At 42.9% G+C, this 19,980-nt stretch overlaps 1 protein-coding gene across 2 annotated transcripts in view; it reads right to left on the minus strand.

Annotated features, from left to right (window-relative positions):
* The window catches only part of ESRRB (estrogen related receptor beta), a 144,024-nt gene that overhangs the window by 44,503 nt on the left and 79,541 nt on the right, over positions 1-19,980 (minus strand). For both annotated transcript variants that reach the window (XM_010393167.4, XM_039552572.1), the window contains exon 2: positions 8,526-8,935. In XM_010393167.4, the coding sequence (XP_010391469.1) occupies positions 8,526-8,935 (410 nt within the window). The remainder of the gene's footprint in view (positions 1-8,525; positions 8,936-19,980) is intronic.

The following is a 19,980-nucleotide window of genomic DNA, read 5'->3' on the forward strand; positions in this document are numbered from 1 at the left end:
TTATGCTGGATCACAGTGTAAGGCAACAATTATTTAGTACTAGCGGACAAGAAACAGAGATGGCTGTCTCCCTCCTGCCATTCACTTTGAGGTGATGTTTCTGAAGAGGGCTGTTCAATGTTTGCTGTGGAGCCGGACTGGAAATGTAAACTTGGCACTGATGCATTGACAATGACAATACATTTAAGGCAGTCTAGTTACTGGTAAATCAGGCAGCACTGAAAAGGCTACCTAAGCTCTACAGTCAGTACAGCAATGGAAAAGCTGGTTTAATGGTTTAGAGCAGGAAACTGAGATTCAAGAGTTCAATCAGAGCTGTAGGGAGAAGTGTAGGTAAGAGCTGAAAGAACACACAGTATGAACTTTGTATACCATCAGACTAGAAGTAGAGTTTACAGTTTAGTAATACTGGGACAGGATTTGATTTTTATTCCTCCTTTTGTAATGGATTTTTGTGTTTTGTGCAAGACCATTCCCTCCTCTAAATAAAGATCAACAATCTGATACATATCAGTCTCTGGGGGTGGTAACTAGACCTTGGGGTTCACTAAGCTGTTGGGAAGCCCCCTGGATTTTTGAGTGGAAAAACAGAGCACAGAATCAAAAGAAAGCAAGCACCATTTGATTTATCTCATTATGCTTGGCCCATGCTGAGTGAAACCCCAGGAGCACACAACCCCCCAAGCCTAAAGGTGATCAGCCTACTAGCTATAAACATTCCACCTCTTCTTGTTTTGTCACAAGACTTGCAACTTCCCCCTAAGCTTCAGCCTAGCCACACCATTATTCTCACCATTGCTCATCTGCCCCCAAATGCAGTTTTTCAGCTAGAGCAGAGTGTGCAGCACAAGTTGCTTCTATTCAGGCTGTATTTCGTCATTTTGCAGCATCTGAATTTCAATAGCCAGCCATGTATCAACATTCTCAGAGAGCTGGAAATTGAGATTCAAGCTAGATCTCAAGGTAATAAACAAATTCCTGTTCTAGACGCAGAGCTCCAGCACATTACAGACCCATGAGTACAGTGGCCCTGATCTCATGATCAGATACTTGCCGTGCCCCACACAGGCAGGAACAGAGCAGGAGCAAACCTGGGAAAAAACTCAGACACAGTCTCAATTTGGAAGGTTTTGCCTTTGTCTGAATGCCAACCTTTCTCACCAAAGCCAGGATGAGAGCTCTGGAGAGATGCAAGATTTCATGTTTTGTGGTCCAAAAGCCAAAAATTTGCCCCCTAATGCGGAGACACTACAGTAAGGGCACTGAGCCTTTATAGCAGTGGGAGACAGTGACAGCTCTCATCTGGAAGCTCAAGGTCCCTCCACAGTGTCAAGCAGATCCCCAAGCTTCCCCTTGCCTATAGTCCATGGATCTCTTGACAAGTGTATTACTAGAAAGAGTCTCCAAAACCTACATCACAGCTAAATGGGATAGTGTCAGGGTGTGTGAAGGTGTGAGTTACCACATACACACTCTGTGTACAGCCTGAATAAGCAGTTCGCAAAGACATGTCACTACTGGGATCATGATTGCTAAAGGAGCCTCAGAGGAGGCTGAGCACTCGGTAAGCTCTCCTTCCTGGACAGCAAAGCAGTGGCCACTATGTAGTGCAGCAGCCCTGTAGGTCGCTGATTAGCACAGATGAAAAAATACACCGAGCCTGGTGGGACATCCCGTTCAGGATGCTTGTTGTCTTCATATGGAACACAGGTTCATGTGCCCCTTCCACACACTGTGCCAGCCTAAAGGAAGTGAGCATCAGCAGCTGTGTCCTACAGCTCTCTCTACAGGTACAAATGCTGCAGCTGAGGCCCACTGTATCCTCTTCACACAAGACAATGCTGCCAAAGTAAATGGAGTTTTATATCAGGCCCAAAACCATGCTGTGCACTGCAGAAATTGAGAGCCACAGCTGGGGGCAATGCCTGCCATTACTGCAGAAAGCAGAGGCATCACCAGGGAAGGTACAATCAGCATTAGCCAAGCAGAACTCGACCAGAAAAAACTGTCATCTCCAAAAGTTTAACAGAGTTCTCTGATTTTTTTTTTTTTAATTTTTTTTTTTTTTTTTTTGGTGTCTCAATTTCTTTTATGGGTCCTGGGGCTGGCTGCCAGCACAGTGAGTTGCTCACAGCTCCCTGTAATTTCTGTAAGTGCCCTGTGATAAAGTGATGAGATTAACTCATCGAAATTCCAACAGCCTCCCAGTGGCTGGCGGGCACACCACCAGCCCAGCTGCCAGCACAGGGGCCTCAGAGAGAGCTTCCCTTCACTGCAGCAGCTGGGGATGCTGCAAAGTCCTGCAAAAGAGCATCAGCACACAAGGGTGCACACAGACATGAACAATTCTGTATGCAGAAACAGAATGTGAGTCAAGTCTCTGTGTGTCATGAACTGTAGCTTATGTGACCCAGAAGGAAGGGGCAAAAAAAGGGATAATTTAATAGACAAGGCCTTGCTTTGAGCTGTTTCTTATTAGAGAGATGTCTTTTACTTAGAAAATATTTACATTTAATCTGAAAAAATGATAGAATCTCACCGATGTCATGGCACAAGATTTACCTAAAAAATGGCTTCAAAAAATCAAGTGGTAGGTGAACAGATCAGAGTTTGGATTTCTTCTAAGCCTTCATATATCACCTTGGAGGGCAAATTACTTCCTCTCCATGTCCTAGTTTGCTTGTCTGTAAAATGAAAGGAACACCAAACCTACCTTCTGGGGAGATTGTAATGCTTTATTCATTAAGGTTTAACTGTACTTTAAAGCCTTTAGATGAGAGATGCTACAAAACAGCAAAGGACTATTAAAGTGATAGATCATGTTTTTTTATGCTGGAGAACTGCAAAACTACCCTATTTTCTGCAAAATTAGACCTCTGACTGTTAAACAATTTGGAATATAATTTCTAGTGCACATATAATAGGAGCACCTGAAAATTGCACACCAAAACTTGGTCATTCAAGAGACCCTATATTCACCCTACCTCTCTTGAACAGGATGGACTGGGAAGACAAGAATGCCTCCCTGAGCTTGGGGAGCACAGTAGAGTCCCACCCATCTCCTGCTTAAATTATGGATAGGGTCCTCAGAGGAGCTGAGCTTGAAATCAGTAGAGCACTGAGGACACGAGCTACTCCCTGTTTACTGATTCTGCCTTTCTAGAAAGCCTTCCTAAAAGGAAACTCAGAAAAGACTAAATAAAAATAGCCAAGAAAGTCTTTAAAGCTAAATAATTTTCAGCTTCTAATTGCTAAAAAAGCCCATCTTGCTTTTTCTGGTTTCTTCTTCATTGCTATCCACTTCAATTAGACCTTCTAACTGAGGCATCATAGCTCAAGTCCTGGTGTGAGGAGAGGTACTTTGTGAAAATCAGAGGAAAATCTCTCAGTTATCTGCATGAGGTAAGAAGGGTTATTTTTTAAGCCTCAGCTTTCAAAGAAGAGGATTCAAATGATGCTATGAGAGGAAAAGGGAATACATATAGGTGTAACACCAGCACTGCTTGCCTCCTCCGGGTGGCACACCTGGCTCCTGTTCACAAAAAAAGGATTTGGACATTTTGCAAAACCTCACTCAAATCAGCCTCCTGCTTGCACAAGCATGCAGGGTATGGGCCCTGGGGCTCCCTACTGGCAGCAAGTTTGTCTATAGGGTTTCAGACACGGAAATATTTTACAGACCTTCCACAGAGAAGATCCTTCTGCACAGAGCTCGTTGTACAGATGTACTGAGGCAAACAGAAAACACTAGATGAATAGAGCTAAGGTTGCACTGGAGACAGCTTTTTAAATTCAAGTGATAGATCTGTGAATAGTAAGCAGCAGTCAAGCACTAGATGATGAAATACTGCACTTTCCCTGGTTAAGTTTTACAAGTTTTTGGAAAGCTGTGAACTCCCACCTGAAAAGTAGCAGGCATGTTTCTAAGGACAGGATAGGACAGTGCCTGGCAGATGTGGTGGCTACTGTAGGGATGCAAAACCTCCTCTGTGTGTGTGGATTGTAATGCTCTTCTGCTCAGGAAAAACTCAACTGCTCCTCTTCCTGGGAGCCACTCTAAGCACTGTAACAACCAGAAAGCCCTAGAATCCTTTATTACAAACCTGTTATAAATCCCTACAAGTCTTCTGAGCTGCATTATCCACCTTTTAAGCCCCTTATTGGTGTAAAGGCATCCCAACACAGCAGTTCTGTTGCTACACTCACTGAGTTTGACGCTTGCAAGACTCAAGCTGGAAATCCACAGACGCAGGCACTTTGCCTAAGACACAACTTGCCTATCCAGAAAATGATGGTAAATGTGTCTCTTTTATCTGAATCTCCAAGGTTTTGCTGAGCTTTAAGCTTTTTTTTTATATTAATGGGTCATTTTAGAAATAGCCTTAATTTTCACCATTTGAAGACGAAAAATAGATGCAAGGTAGTTATAGTCATGATTATGTTGAATAATAAAGGACTCATTGTTACATAGCACTGTTATTAGTTAATATTCAAAATAGGCAAAACTACCTACTAGTTGTAACAATTAATGAACAAAAGAGAATGACAATATGATTGACTGACACATAATGCTCTATCTACTGAGCAAACTGTTAAGAGAAGGAATAGAGTTTGACTGAAAATTTGTATCCTGTAAAAAATCCAGTATTTGCCTTTGTCTAAATTTGGATGAAAGGATTGGTTAGGATTTCCATGGAACGGGAATTTAAAAAGCTCTTATTTACAAACATTGCAAACTATCTTTTATGTAACAGACCCATTCCTTTACATTCAGCTAACATGAAATCTTTGGTTTGAAATCAGACCTCTCTTGATCACCAATAGCAGCACACTTAAACATGTCTGAAATTCAGATTCTCTCCTGTCTGCACTAGCTTGTATATTCCACAATATTCACAGTCCAGTGAGGTAAATGCAGACTGCCACCAGAATATAATCCCATGAAACAGTACAATGACAGAGAAACAGGATTAAAATTTTGTCAGACAGCCTAGCCGACCAAAAATGCTTCAGGTCAGTTTAGGATTTCTGACTCTTCCTCAAAGTATGGGAAGTCCAACCCTGGGGTTCAAAATATCATGTTCAGACTGAAAGGCCTGCAGCCCAGGGGCACGTTCTCTCATGTCACCTCAGGTTTTCACTTTTCTGTCTCAAGCACTGCCAATGCTGTAAAGTGGAAATGACACACAGGTTTCCAGGCCTTGATCCTTGGGCTGTGTAATACAACACGGGAAAGGACAGAGGTGTGACTTTCCCCCGTAATCTGTGGGACAGGTTAAGGTGTGTTGTGTGATCCTGTCTTCCTGTCTTAGTTCAGGAAAACCAAACACTCCATTTCAGCTAGAAGGGAATCAATGGTTTGGATTTTCCTGCTTTCTTCTTTTTCTCCTATCATCAGAATTTTTCTTGGGGAAATCTGAATTGGTAAAAATTCCACTTTTCTTTGGAAAAATCATACTGACAGAAAACTCCCACACAGCAATATTAGTGACCTCAGAGATAATCAGCCATGTCCATGCTGGCTCTCAGTCTATCTTCTCCCCATCATTTGAAAAGCAACAGCCCTTGTGTTCTCCATGACAGCCTGGCCTCACCTGGTCAAGAGAGAAAGTGAGTTGCAGAGATGTCATGCTTAAAGAAGGTCTGCAGCATCTTCCTGCTGCTGCTACAGCAGCAGAGGGAGTCAAAAGGCTATTGCAAGATATTCCTGCCTCAAGATATGCAGCTTTTACATGAGTTAATGCAGCTAAAAAGTCCCTAATAGGCAGACTGGGGTAATTTGTAGCAGGGGAGTGGGGAGCTAGTTGGAAGGGCGATTTTGTGTGAAGCTCTGCTTCATGATCAGGGGTATCTAGATAAGGCTGTAGTAGTCAAGTAATTCAGCACAGATTTAGATCCATTTGATGGCAGTATGCACATGGTAAGGCCAGCAGAGTAAGTACTGTCATAGTCTGCATTAGTTTTTCATCTATCAAGACACATAGAGAAGTGAAGTGGCTCGTCCAAGACCACAAAGCCTGGTGATGAATTTACCTATTCCATCTCTTGAGCATCTGGGAAATTCTGGGGTCATTGCTCCATCTTGGTGCTCAAACCATTGAGTCAATGCTGCTCCCACATACTGAATCATGGCAAGTTTCTTGATACTAGGATACTGGGAAAGCAGTTATATAACATACACATCTGCATGCTTTCTGCAAAGCCTACATTGATATTAGACAGCCTGGATGAAGATGTTTTCACTTTGTCTGTAAGATGCTTAATACAGCTACTGAATATAATGGAGTTGCAGGGTAAACACCTTTTGGAAATGCTCTTGCCTTCTCTTTTCTCTTGTGATCCTTAAATCTTTTTCCCCTGTACACCCAGGGCTATACTTAGATATCGTGCCCACAGCAGCAGAGCCCTGGGAACAGTGCGTTTTCTTGACTCAACCAAACTCTGCAGCCCTATTTGCTGCCCGCTTCCCTGAGTTCAGCCTTCAGCTGCATAGCTGAAATTGCTCACCCTCAGGCACAGCACACTTGACTCTCACACTCTTAGGAATAAAAGCATTTTAGTACCTCAGTTGCCAGCCCAAGCTGATGACAGGGCGAGAGAAATTTCCACTTACTCCTTTTTCCCCGTCTGTTACATGTTAACAGGCAATCAATTAGGTAACCACAGGGAGAAAAAATATGGCTGTGCTGGGGAATGGAAGCTGGAGGGAAGCACTCTCCCCTCTTGGGATTCAGTCAGCTGACATATTGCCCGGCTGATACAGGCTCCAGGTACTGCTACCATGCATCATTTTCCTTTGATTCTCTCTGAAAACTCTTCGAAAGTTCCTATGTCTTTTTCTCCTTCTCCAGGTCTCTTCTGCTCTGCCACAGAGGTCCTCCAGTATCGCTCCCATGAGGGGTTAGTTATCTGGTGTCTTCCTGTATTAGGAGACCTTAGGCCTTTGCTTCAGAGTGCTACCCTGTCCCTGCTTTAGCACCTGGATGTGCCTAAAAGAAACACTAGGAAGGGTCCTCGTGCTGGAGAAGGGATGAAGTCAGTGCTGACAGTCAGAAGTGCAAGTAAAAGTTCACATTCAATCACAGAGATTCAGCAATGACAAATCACAGAAACTCTGCCAGGGAACAGGCCAATGCCCTAGAGATGGCCATGGCATAATAAAGAAGGAAGTATCAGTGGGGCAGAGTAATTATTTCCACAGCTGGATTTCCACATTAAGGAGAGACATCAAAAATCTATGAAAACAAGATAGATATAGTGACTTTTGCAGAGACCTGGGATAAACTGCACCCTGCACTGTTCCAGAGCTGAACATCCCCAGCAACAGAGTGTAATCAGATCCATTCAATTAACAAAGTGAGTGGTCTCTCCACATGTGCATTTCTTTCATTTCACAGGAGGCAAGGAAGTATTGCTGTGGTGGATTGACCCCAGCCAACAGCCAAGTACATGCACAGCTGCCTGCTCACTGTCCACCTGCCTTCAGACAGCACACCGTGCTTGGGCAAACCCAATACACTTTCCACTGGAAGATAATGATCCTGTCTTTTTTCTAGTTAGTGGAGGAAATAAAGGGGGTATCTGTACGTCCAGACACTTTTGCTCACATGGGGCATGTGTATATAAGTATACCCAAGCATCCACGGATATTGGAGGTTGCCTGGATGCACTCCTGCTTTTGGTTATATTGTTGTAGCTGCACATGTGCACATGTGCAAGTACACCTTTGGCACTCACGACACAGGCATATCCCTCATACGTGAATTGTACATGAAGGAGCAACACGCTGCAATTCATCTATACATGCATGCATTGAGGTTTTCAAAATCACCTGAGGAATTGCTCATCCTCAGTAAGACTGACAAAAACTTCATCTTCTTCAGTGCCTAGTTTTTTTATCTTCAAAGAAAGATTATCTTAATGAAAAAGGTTGGTGAAACTGGAAAAGGAGAAAAAGACTGACTCTCACACAAGTTCTCTGTCCAGATTTGTGCTGAGGTTTGTATGGAGTTCATGGCTAGATATTAGGACTGGTAGGAGAAAGTTAAAATCTCTCTACTCTTGTAATGTTGGAGCTTTCACCTCAAGGTGCAGACATGTCTACAGAAATGCCATCTCTTGGCAGAGGCATCTACTCTTCAAATGGGCCTTAAAACACCTTTAGAATGCAAAGCATTTCCTTTCCAGGCCTTACTCCACTAGCTGCCACATTCTCATAGTATCAGTACCACTGGCAGAGGCAGGAAGATCCACTAGTCCAGATACCCAGATCTAGTAGCCAGTCAGGCAAGGAACTTGGCAAATGTTCCTACGATCACATAGCCTAACTTCATGTCCATGTTAATTTGGAAGAAATAGAACTGAGCAGGAGCGAGGAAGCATTCAAAAGGATGGAGAATTGGGTGCACTACATTCATTCTCCCTTTCCCCCTTTTATATGACACTGCAGTCTCAGCAATGTCTGGGGCCATGTCCCTTTATCTCTATGGAGTGAATGCCTCAGTTTCCATTCCTTCCCACCATACCTTGAATAGTCCTCTTGAAGAAGGCTTTACATGCCTCACAGGAAGCCACGCCGTAGTGGTACCCAGAAGCAATGTCCCCACACACCAGGCACAGCCGCTTGGGGATTGCATTGAGCATGTACTCGCACTTGGTGGGTGAGTCCTCCATGATGGCGCTGGCGCAGTCGTCGTAACGCTTCCGGCAGGACCCGCCACCAATCCCTGTGCCATTGAACATGGGTGGCGAGTCTAGGCCATTGGGGTGGCCACCCATGGCGATGCCGTAGCCACCGCTAGCGTCGGAGGAGCCGCTTGGGCTGTGGTGGCTGATGGCGTCGATGCCAGAGGACGGGCTGGAGGGCTCGGTCTTGATGAACGACCCACAGCTGGAGGAGAGGTGCCGCTCCTCCGTGGCCATTCTGCCGAGCAGCCTGCAGGGAGAGAGCAAAGGCACTCAGCAACCTCCTGGCCAAACCCAGTTCCAGGTTTAGTCAAAAGAGAGCCCCCCTTTTGCCACCTCAGTCCAACTCCAGTAGGCTCAGATAGTTCAACCCTGCGCAGGTTCTTCTTCAGGAATAATGGTACAATTGACTGTGACCAGCCCGCCCGCTCCCCACAGACTCACTCTAGAGTAAAGACAAAGCTCTTCATGTAGATCATAATTTCAGGCTGTTCACAGGCTGCAGTGCTGGGAAGGGGCATGAGTGCCAATGAAGCACAATCTACCCAGAACACCATCTACCCCCAGACAGCAGAAAGAAGCAAGCTTGCCTGTGGCAGACCAGGTGAAAAAGATGTTTGTTAATACAGAATGTGCTGCCCTGGCTTTAAGCAAAAGGTTCAGGAGCAGTCCCTGCAGAAAGGACATGCTCAGATTGGATTTTCATTTTTTCGTTTGTAATACAGAAGTCTTTGATTAATTTTCAAGTTTCGCTCCTTCTCTCACCCCACCTCACCCTTTATCCCATCCTGCTGCACTATCATCACTAAAAGAGGAGCTTAGAAACTGAAGGAAAATCATCTGATCAAAAGTTTCTTCTGTCTCAATCTTAAATATTAATCTTTCTTCTATTTACTCGTATTGGGCTTTTGCATGGACACACAAATTCCCACTTCTTAAAGAGAGGTTACACTCTTAAGTTTACGGAAAGAACTTCACCAACTTTTCAAGCTCTTCTTATTTATTTTAGTCACAGATAGTCTTATTTTTTATTAAAATGTTCAATCTTTTTTTGGAAGACTGCTAAATTTTAGGATATTTGCAGCAATGAGTTCCAGGGATTACTTGTGCGGTGTATGAACAGACAAATCCCACTTTTATTTGCCTATGATGTATTTGCAGCCAGTCAAACTCCCTGGACATCTCTTGACTCTCCTTCTCAGGAAATGTAGTTTTGCCATGTTCTCCTCATTCAGCTCTTCATTATCTATATGATTGCTCTTCACACAGAAGTTTTTGCAGATCTCTTATCTGCTTCATCATCCATCTCTGAACTTCCTCTACTCTGGCTATTTCTGTTCAGTCCAGAACAGAGTTCAATGAGCCAGCTCCTCAGTGGAGTGAAACTGGCACCGCTCCATCACTTCTCCAGCTGAAGGTCTGGACAGTAGTCAAGACAAAGGCACGCCATCAATTACGTAGTGACATTACAATATTTTCAGTGTTATTTTCAGTCTACGTATAATGTAACTCCTTGCACTGTTTGCTTTTTTCCCTCTTTAAATGAAAATCTGAATTGTTACCACTTCTTCAACAAATAGTATCAGGAAGTTACTTACTGCAACACTTGATCTTATTCCTGAGCTGCTACAGTTAATTTAGAATCCATTAAGATGTATGAAAAATCAAATTAATCCTTCTGGTGTGCAATGTTTTGCAATAGTCAACAGTGTATTTCATCTGCCACTGTGCTGTGCAGTCCACACACCCAGCTTTATTAGGATCCTCTGGAGTTCTTCAGTCTTCCTTGGTAATTTGATTTCATCTGCAGTCTCATTGTTCATGCACTTCCCAGATCATTAACACATGGATCAAACACCACAATACTGATCTTTGTGGGTGATGCATGTTAACCTTTATCATGCTGAAAATTGACTTCTCTTTCTTTTTTGAGTAGGGTATGCCTACCCTTTCTTTCTGTCTCTTACACTTATTAATTGATAATAGTATTAACCTGAGAGATTGAAGTTTCCCTTCAGCAAGACAATTTGTCACAGGCTTCAAGAAAAACTAAACATTGCATTTTCCTGATGACATGGCCAAAGAATTCTGACTGACTGGAGATGCTTGACCTTTCTTCTTGGAAGCTCTGCTTGTTTAAAGTTACCACACCATGGTCATGTGGGTAATTTCTATTTCTGTTTCAGCCTATTTACCTGGTATTTGTGGCAACTCCTTCTGCCAAGAGGTCAAATCCGTCAGGGGACAGGACAAAACATTCTGTGAATCGGCAAGGCTGAAGTGCACAAGTTTATATATCACATCTGTGTGTCTGTTGATAGGAATATAGATGTTTGATATGCAGTAAATTCATAGTCCTGTATCCTTATGATCTCATTTGACCTAAGTATCTCCTAATTTTCCCTTCTCTGTTTCATCCTCAAAGTTTGACCTCATCTCCTATCTCTGGGATCGATCAGCCAAGTTTGTTTTTTGGCAAGACTGTTGACCTTGAAAGTATGGACAGGCATCTCACGTTCCTCAGCTGCTTTGCCTGGTGTTACTTGAGAGGAATCCAGGGTTTGGTCCCTCTCAGAGACAGTGTGATGAGTTGATAAATGCCCATGCTTTGCCCAGAGGGCCACAATGAACTAGAGGTCATGGTGCAGTTACAGAAATTGCTGCAGGTGCATTCATCTCTATTCCCACAGGGCACCTAGACAGATTGCAGATCTTCTGGTATAATGCCAGCTGACTGTGTGAAGGAAGAGGAAGCTTTGCTAGCTGAGACTAGATCTTAGCACCTCACAGCAAAGCTGAAACCTGCTATGCTGGCCAGGTTCTGGAACCTCTCCCTACCTGAGAAGTGCATCTGTGGTAAAGAGATAAAGGTCACTGGACACAGCAACATGAGATTAAGGTTAAAATGGAAGGTAAAAAAACCATAAAACACTGTTCTGCACTGTGGAACTCCACAGTAAGAGGAGATAGAGTTGTAATTTTCAAGGCAGATAGAGGAAAACATTATGAAAAAGGAATGACAGGGAGATGAGCTGCACTGGCAGATTCCATCAGTGGAGTCCAAATCCCAACTTCTGTTTCTTAAATAGCCCAACATTCACAGAGGACCTCAAGAGGACTTACCAACGTATTTTGCTTCACCAGAGAGAAAACAAAAAATAAAAACAAAAAATAAAAATAAAAAAGAAAAAAAAAGGAAAAAAGAAAAAAAAAAAGAACCTGGGGAAATAAGGAGCCTTCCTTCCCCAAGGCATGCGAACAGTGAGTGTTTGATGGTGAATCAAGAAACAAGCCCCCTACATCCTTACAGCTGAGGACCCTCCTGTTCCCTTCCAGCAGGCAGCAGTACATAGCGAGTTCTGGTTAGATGTGAATGTGTGCTTGAGAGCAAAAGCCCTTAACACCAAGATAGATCAAAGATTACAGCTAAGGTGACTCCAGCCATTCCAGAGCATCTGTTTTTCTTTTCTGGCCTCTGACTTTTTGCAAGTCTCATGGAGATCCCGTGCTGATTTTTAAACAGTCAGAGTGTCCCCTGGCAATGAGATACAACATCTTGAACTTCAAGAAGAACAGCTAAATGTTTTTTGCAAAGAGTTCAAAGTGATGAACAGCCATTTTGCTTGGCTCTAGTTACCTTAATAGGAATGTAAAAGGAGAGAGACTTGATCCAACTCTCCTCCGTGCTGGCACAGGAAACTCCGTTACTATTTCTGTGCCCATGTAACAGGCTTAGAGGTTCTAAACATTTCGTTCTTTTCACCTTTCCTCATCATAGGTCATTCCTTCTAATCCCTTTAGCATCTTTGTGGTTCTTCTCTGGATTTGTTCCAACTTCCCTGGGTCTCTGTTGCAGCAAGGTGCCCCCAACTGCACAGTGCAATGCTGCAGCACTACAGGGGAGAGTCACTCTGGAAAGCACACAGCCAGGAAGACATATGGACCAACTGAGCAGTAGCTTTGCCAGACATCAGGCTGCACATCAGCTCACACAATTTGATAGCCTGTCTCTTTGGGACCACTCTGAACACAAGCTGCTTTTGCCACTGTGCTCTGCACAACATGAAATTTGGAGATTCTTCTTGTTCCAAAGTAGATCCAGTATCATCTTTCAACTACACAGTGCTAATTATCACTTGTTTTACGAAAGCCTGTTCACAATGCTCATTTTTTCAGCTCTTCTTTTTTCTACTCTGATTTTTTAAAGCATCTTTTGGTTCTGTCAACTGTAAATTTGAGTGTGATCACTTTTACATTTTCTTCCAGGTGACTAACAAGTATTTACAGTGAAAGCACTGCCCTTTTGGACACCATCTTTGCAGAAGGATAAAGAATATCTCTAACCCTTCTGTTTACACTCTGTCATTTAATCCATGATTCATTTCACAGGATTTGTATCAAAACCAATTTGATCTAATTTCCCTAATAAGATTTTGCACAGCTTTGTGTCAAAAGCCCATGCACGGTCCAGAGTCAGTCTATTCACTGCATTCCTTTTGCCCACTAATTATCTAATTGCATCAAGAAAGGTTATTGTCTGCTGTTCTCCTGTTTCATAAACCCACTGCTGTTTATCACTAACAATGTTGCTAGCCTTTATGAGCTTGTAACTGCCCTCAGACAAGCGTGCTCTGACCTCAGTGATTCTGGATGTAAATACTCAGGTTTAGACCAAGTCAAGATTGTGCTTTAGGTTTTTATCCATGACTGTTCTCTCCTTTGGGCGGCAATGTTGGTTAATGTTACAAGTTTCCCCAATTCTTCTCCAGCCTTTCATCTTCTGCTATTTGTCTGCAATGGCTGGTATTTATACATTAAAGGCTTAAGAGTTTAATGCTCTTTTGAGGAAAACAGCAATAATAAGAGAGGGAAAGACTGCTAGATGGAGAGGACCAGAAAGGGATATAAGACTAGAGTTATAAAATTAAGGCAGTAGTGCCCCCAATTTTTGTTCTTTTGCACTTCAAGGATTACAAGTTTGACGCAGGTAAAGCTGTTTTATTGCACATCCTTTGGGGTTATTTTTGCCTGAAATAGTAATTTGTAGCTACATTCACCTCTTTATCCCACTTCTGGATTTGGAAATTACAAGAATTCAGTAGTCTTTATGTATAAGAGAGAAAAAAAAAATATCCACCACTCACACCTGCTTAGCAAGACAGCCAGAACACCCACCTTTGTAACAGAAGGTAACTTCTCCCCACTGGAGGAACTTTTTATCAGCTGAAAGTATACACAACTCAGTAACTTAATACCATCTGAGCATCGAAGTGCTCATGCAAACTTAAGTATTTGACCCTCTACATTCTCCAAGTAGCACTCACTATTCCAAAACTGGATCAAAAAAAGTTTAGTGACAACACTGCTGAGCTTCCTTAGTGGCTGAAACCTCATCTTCAACAGGAAATGCAAGGGTGGCTCAGTTCTGTACTCCAGTTTCCTGAAGAAAGGTACGGAATGGGCATCAATTCTGCCATGTAGTCCAGTCCCTTCACCAGTATTTTCTGATTTAGTCACGAAGTTACCAACTCAGCATGTTGGAGATTTCCAACAGCAAGACTGAAATTATCATAAAAATGCATACTGAAATACAGCTGTAGAACTAGTATCAGCTGATGGACAGGGAGAAAGAGAAAACACTCAGGCCCTCCTCACGAAAATTCTTCCCTGTTCTGGGCACAAGGAGAAATGCAAAAGATCAGAAGTGGGCTTTTTTTTGGGTCTCACACTGGATATGGATTCCAGACAGAATGAAATCTTGATTTTCTAAAGTTCCCTAAACTGGAAAACCCTGCAGGTAAGATGCCTGTACAACTTGTAACTTCCAAGAGCCATATGGCTGTGCTTGTGGAACTGCAGTTCAGTCCTGAAGTCCTCACAGTAGATATAAGTTATACTGACAAAACCTGAGAAGTCTGCCAGTACAAAGCTGCTCACTTCAGGCACCAGCTTGTGACAAAAGCATACTTTGGATTGCACAGAAATTTTTAAACCAGTCATGGAAGATGAAAGTCGTTTTAATCTGCAGAAACACCAATGATAAGAGAGATAAAACATCCAACCTCTTCTCTGGTACAGACCTATTTCTGCTATCAGTATTTGTCAGTTCAGATGAGATAAACCTGCACTGCATGTGTAAATGGGATGTGCACATCATGGAAAATACAGAGTCTGTGTCTTTTGTGGGCCACATGAGAGAGCTCTGCAGTCTACAGTAGACTGACAAACAATGTAGGTCGGCTTCTCAAACACTGTCTGCAACTCCAACAAGCCAAATTTTGTCAGGTGTTTTTTTTAGATACAGGAGACAGAAATAAATAATGTTTTCCAAGTGGCAGGCTAGATGTGACAGCTGCAATAACAGCCAGTGTAATTTTAGGTCATTTATGCAAAGAGTTAATGTCATAGAGCTGAGCACACCTGTTGGTCGACCTACTCTTACCATGGACAGCTCACAAACACGCTCCCACCCCTGCCTCACCAAGAACACCCACCAAAGTGCTAGGGAGGAAAGGGATCAGCACCCACACTTGTTTCTCCCACTCTTCTACTCCATATGGACTTCAAATGAGAGAGCCATCATTTAGAGACTTTATCTATACTGACAGCTCCTCTCCATTCAACAGTCCAAGAATAATGGGATCTGCCAATGTGCCGCTTTACTCCTGTACAGTGGATAACTGTGGTAACTCAGTCACATCAGGAATCTCTTCTGGGCTTATTCTGTCATACAGGAACATATCCTGTTCCCAGGGCAAACTTAATTGCTATCTGAGAACAGTCAAGAGCTTGGGTAGTACCATCGTGATGGGCATGATCATAAACATAAATCACCAAGTTACCAGTGCATGGACATTAGAGATTTTTTGCTTCAGTCACAGTATTTTGCATTGCTATAAAGGACAAGAGTCAGAACTCAGCTCAATTTAACTATTTTTCTCTGGAGTGCAGATCTGATTTCTAAGAGTTCTGCCATGTTTCCTAGTGAGCACCCTTTGGCTTGTATGGATTATGCTCCTATTCTGTAGTGTGGCAAACCCCAGACAGTCAGTTTTCAAGGCATTTGTCCAAAATATGCCCCCCCAATACCACATGCTTGTCTTTGGACAAGCTAGTGCTCACATTCTGGCTCTTACACAAATAGTACTTGCTCGTCTAATGCCCAGTAGATATTTTATCCCTTTGACCCATTGCATAACCAGAGCCCAGCTACATATCAGTAGATCTTCTCTAGCCTAAGTTAGCTCATGCTGAAAAAAGCTGCCACAGCAAACCATCTGGAGGCTGCTTAATAAATAAAAAAGGCTCTCATGGGCAGAAGACTTTATGGATTTCCTACTACCCTTCATCCCTCTCCTCATTACTGTAATTTCTCTTCACCCTTACAACAACAGTCTTGTTAGTAAATGGTAAAAAGTATTACACAGATGAAGTGACAATTAATCTGGAGGTGTGACACATATTATCAGTTCACTCTCTTATTAACATACTGCCTATTGAAGGTACCTTGCCCTCTGGTGTACTAAGTGGCACTCCCTCCAGAGTGAATTGCTTTAGCACTTGAGCTAATGCCTCTTGCTTATACTTACTGTTGATACCACAGCAAAACAAGGACCAGGGTTGACTTGCTGTCCACTATTTATCCAAGTTCTACCACCACTCTTTCCCCCCCCATGTTATCATTCTGTGTTTCACATTTCCACTTCTTACCCCACTATTTCTACGTTCACAACAGTTCAACAGTTTTGCCTGCACACAGAAAAGCTGCAACTCAATCCCTGTTGAAATGCTCAGCTAGACCTTCATTTCTTCTTGAGTGTCTTTCTTTATACTCTGCCTATCTAGAGCACTTATAATCTATATCTCTCTAAGCACCTCCAGTGTCCTTCAGACACTTGTGAATGAGACCCATACAAAGGAGGCTCAGAAGAGCACATTTTGAACACTTATACATCAGAATTTTGCTTCCACCTTTTCAGATGGGCAAGGAAAGGAAAACTTCTAGCACTGTCATTCATATCACACTTACTTTTGCATCACAGCCTGATCCAACATCTCATCTCTCACGGACCTTTGACTCTGTGTCCTCTCAGCATTTCTGAGAAAAACTGCCACCAGTGCAAATTCTTCAGCCTGCACTTCCTTGCATTTCAAGATATTCACTGAAGACATCCCCCTTCAACCTTGCCTACAATTCATGGTGAACAATGGCATGAAAAAAGAGAGACCCAGAGGTATTGCTTAATTTTTTAAGTATTTGAGGAAGGAGTTAGGATGGGAGATGCATATCAAAGACATCACCCAAGAAACAAATATGCAAAGAGACTTAGTAATTGACATTTTTTAGGAATACTAGCTTACTGAAAAGGGGGACTTCGGGTTTATCAAGACAAAATATGAACTTGAATGTTATTCAACCTGGATGCATTTAGAAATTCTCTGGGTTTTAGCTGGTAATATTTTTTGGGAAGGTTTCTGTTTCTTACACTTCAACAACACAGCTGTAGTGGGATTCTGCCTCCTGCCTCCTTCTCCCACCCTTGCCAAGACAATCCAGACAGATTAGATGGGCTTCACCTAGATTCCACCTGTAGCTCTCAGAGAAATCTGTAACTAAGTGCCTCATCATTAGAACATTGCTCAAAACCTGACAGATCCTGAAAAACTAACTGAAATTAGTTTCACATAAATTACAGCATGGGAAATAACAGAGGGCAATTAGTGCTTTTTAATCCAATTTTTTTTTTAACCCTGACTCTCCAGAAAGGATTTCTAAGATGATACAGTGGCAAAGCAAGGTAACTGTGAGTGCAAACGCTGGATATGACATATGGAAGATGTCCCAGAATCACTGAAAAAGTACGGAAGTGCAAGTAAGTTAGGCTGTCAGTGAGGACAGAAGCACAAGAGAACTACATGGAGTCAAGTACAGACAAGAAACCTACACAGTGAGGCTGAGATACAGCACTTGAAAAAGCAGAGAAAGGCAGTACATGACAGAGGTAACTGTAGACCAGGCTCCTTTCCTGCTAGTGAATACCACAGGCGTAAGGAGAATAGGTTACATATGGAAACAGTGGTTTCCTTCTGCACACCTTACACTGCTGTAACATATAGGATTATCTTTAGCTACCTATTTAGAATAACCTCAAGGTTCAGTTTTGCTGAGTCTCTAAACTCCCACCTTTGGTAGGTATTTAGCAGATCTCTTAGCACACACTGCGTGTATTAAGTAGGCAGCTGTATCTGACCCAAATTCCAGCTTCTAACCCCCATAACTTACTGTAAATCCGTTTCATTTGCCCATCTTGCTGACTGTCCCCATTTCCTCTGACTGACAAAGCAGCTTTCCATCCACTCAAGTCCAACTCTACCTGACACTCTACAGTGTCCTGCATTCTTACTTGCCTGAATCAAGAGATGAGATGAACAAACTGCTCCTTAGACAGAAACTGTGTAGCAGAACAAACACATCATTTTCCCCAATATTCTGCAAAACTTGCATGTTCCTTTCTCTAGATTAAAAAAACTCCCACCAAGCAAACCCCCCCTAAAAAACCCAGTTCAGCCAAAACAAATTCTAAAGCAAAATACTTTTCAATTATTTCAATTTTCCTCACAAACTGGCATCACTGTAGGAAAATTTAACTAAATGTAATTACAAAAACCCCACAAAAATATTCCTTTTGTCATGAATAAATTATTTTCTCATCCCATGAAGTTTTCAGTTTTCTCTGTCTCTGTTTTTGGATATGCAAGAAAGGAACACAAGCTTGCAAGTGTTTTAACCTCAGTTTCTCTTCCTCTTCCATTTTTTAGCATCCCTGCTAATGGCTAAGCAGAAGCTAACAGGCAGACATAGCAAAGCAGACAGGCAGTCAGGCACCAGCAAAGAAGCTACACAGTTGCTTTTACACTTTCATATAGTACCTTTCTGAGACAGCTTTGAATGTTACATAGCTTTATTCTGTAGGGTATCTGCGTATATCAGGAATGCATAAATTTATTGTGCAAATACACACAACCCCCTTCTCTCACATCTCGCCTTTCCTCATCATGTGGATGCACCTAGATACCATTCCAGTAGCTTTGCTATAGAAGCCAAACCATGAATTCATACTTCCTGATCATCACAGTGAGTATTCAGACCTTTATAGCAAGCATAATGCAGTAAAGCAAAAACAAACAATCAAAAACCACTGCCTAACTGAGCCATATCTTCCACAGTCTGCACCTTGAGGCACAGTCCTGTGTCTATCAGAGCATGGGAAGAAGAAGACCTTTACATATGTCTGCAGGCGGTCCTATCCCATATTTAAGAACAGTTTGTTCTCCCTCCAGAGGTCTGGAACCCTTTGCTGATGCAACTAGGAGGGGGCCTGCCCTCCTTAAAGTAGGGACCCAAAAAGAAGCAAATTTCAGCAACTGATGGCCTGGTGTGACCCAACCAAAACCAGCCCACCGTGACGGCATGTCCTCCCCGCTGTGCTTGTTCCCTTTGCCCTTGGAATGCTATCACTTGTTATCACGCTGACTTCTCCAGATGGGGCATTTTGGCTATTGATCTGATAAATAAACAGCCTGCTCGCTCGATCAAAATGTTATTTTGCATTTCAATTACTGTTCGCTAATGCAACCTTCATCCCGCCAAGAGTGCTGCTGGCAATGACACTCGACCTGGCACAGGCATTTGCAAGCAAATTCGGCAGCACCCGCTGCAAGCACCTAACGGGATTACCAACCTCCATTAGATGCATAGAGAGAGGAGACGATGGACACACAGTAGTGGGCTGAAGGGGAACAGACACGCAGAACAGAACAGAGCGGCCTGGACAAGGGGTAGGGAGAGGCAACAAGACAGCTTTACCAGATATTTTGACGGTGAGAGGTCTTGAAAGCTAAAGACTTTCCCTCCAGTGAACAACCCCAAGAGCTCATAGCACTGAGCTGTCTGTGGGTAAGCCATGCAAGAGTTCAGAGCAATGGGAAATAGAAATCAATGTCTGGTGACAAGCCAGCAGTGAGCACTGCAACCCATCAGGGCACATAGGGTCAATTCTAAAGCAAGTTCTGGAGCCTAGCTCCACCAGGGTTCAGTAGGCCCTAGAAATACACACAGCATTCAGTATCTAAACTTGCAGGGAGGAATCCCTCTTAATCCTTGCTGGATTCTTCTGGGAAATATGACTACCTCTGGAGAATCTGGTGGTGATACAGGAAGAAAGGGGCATCCAGAGGTGTAGCTAAAATCTCTGGCAGGTGCTGATCTCTATTAATTCAGCACCCTGTTTACAA

This window comes from Corvus cornix, chromosome 5, assembly GCF_000738735.6.
Source record: "Corvus cornix cornix isolate S_Up_H32 chromosome 5, ASM73873v5, whole genome shotgun sequence".
Classification (NCBI taxonomy): Eukaryota; Metazoa; Chordata; class Aves; order Passeriformes; family Corvidae; genus Corvus; species Corvus cornix.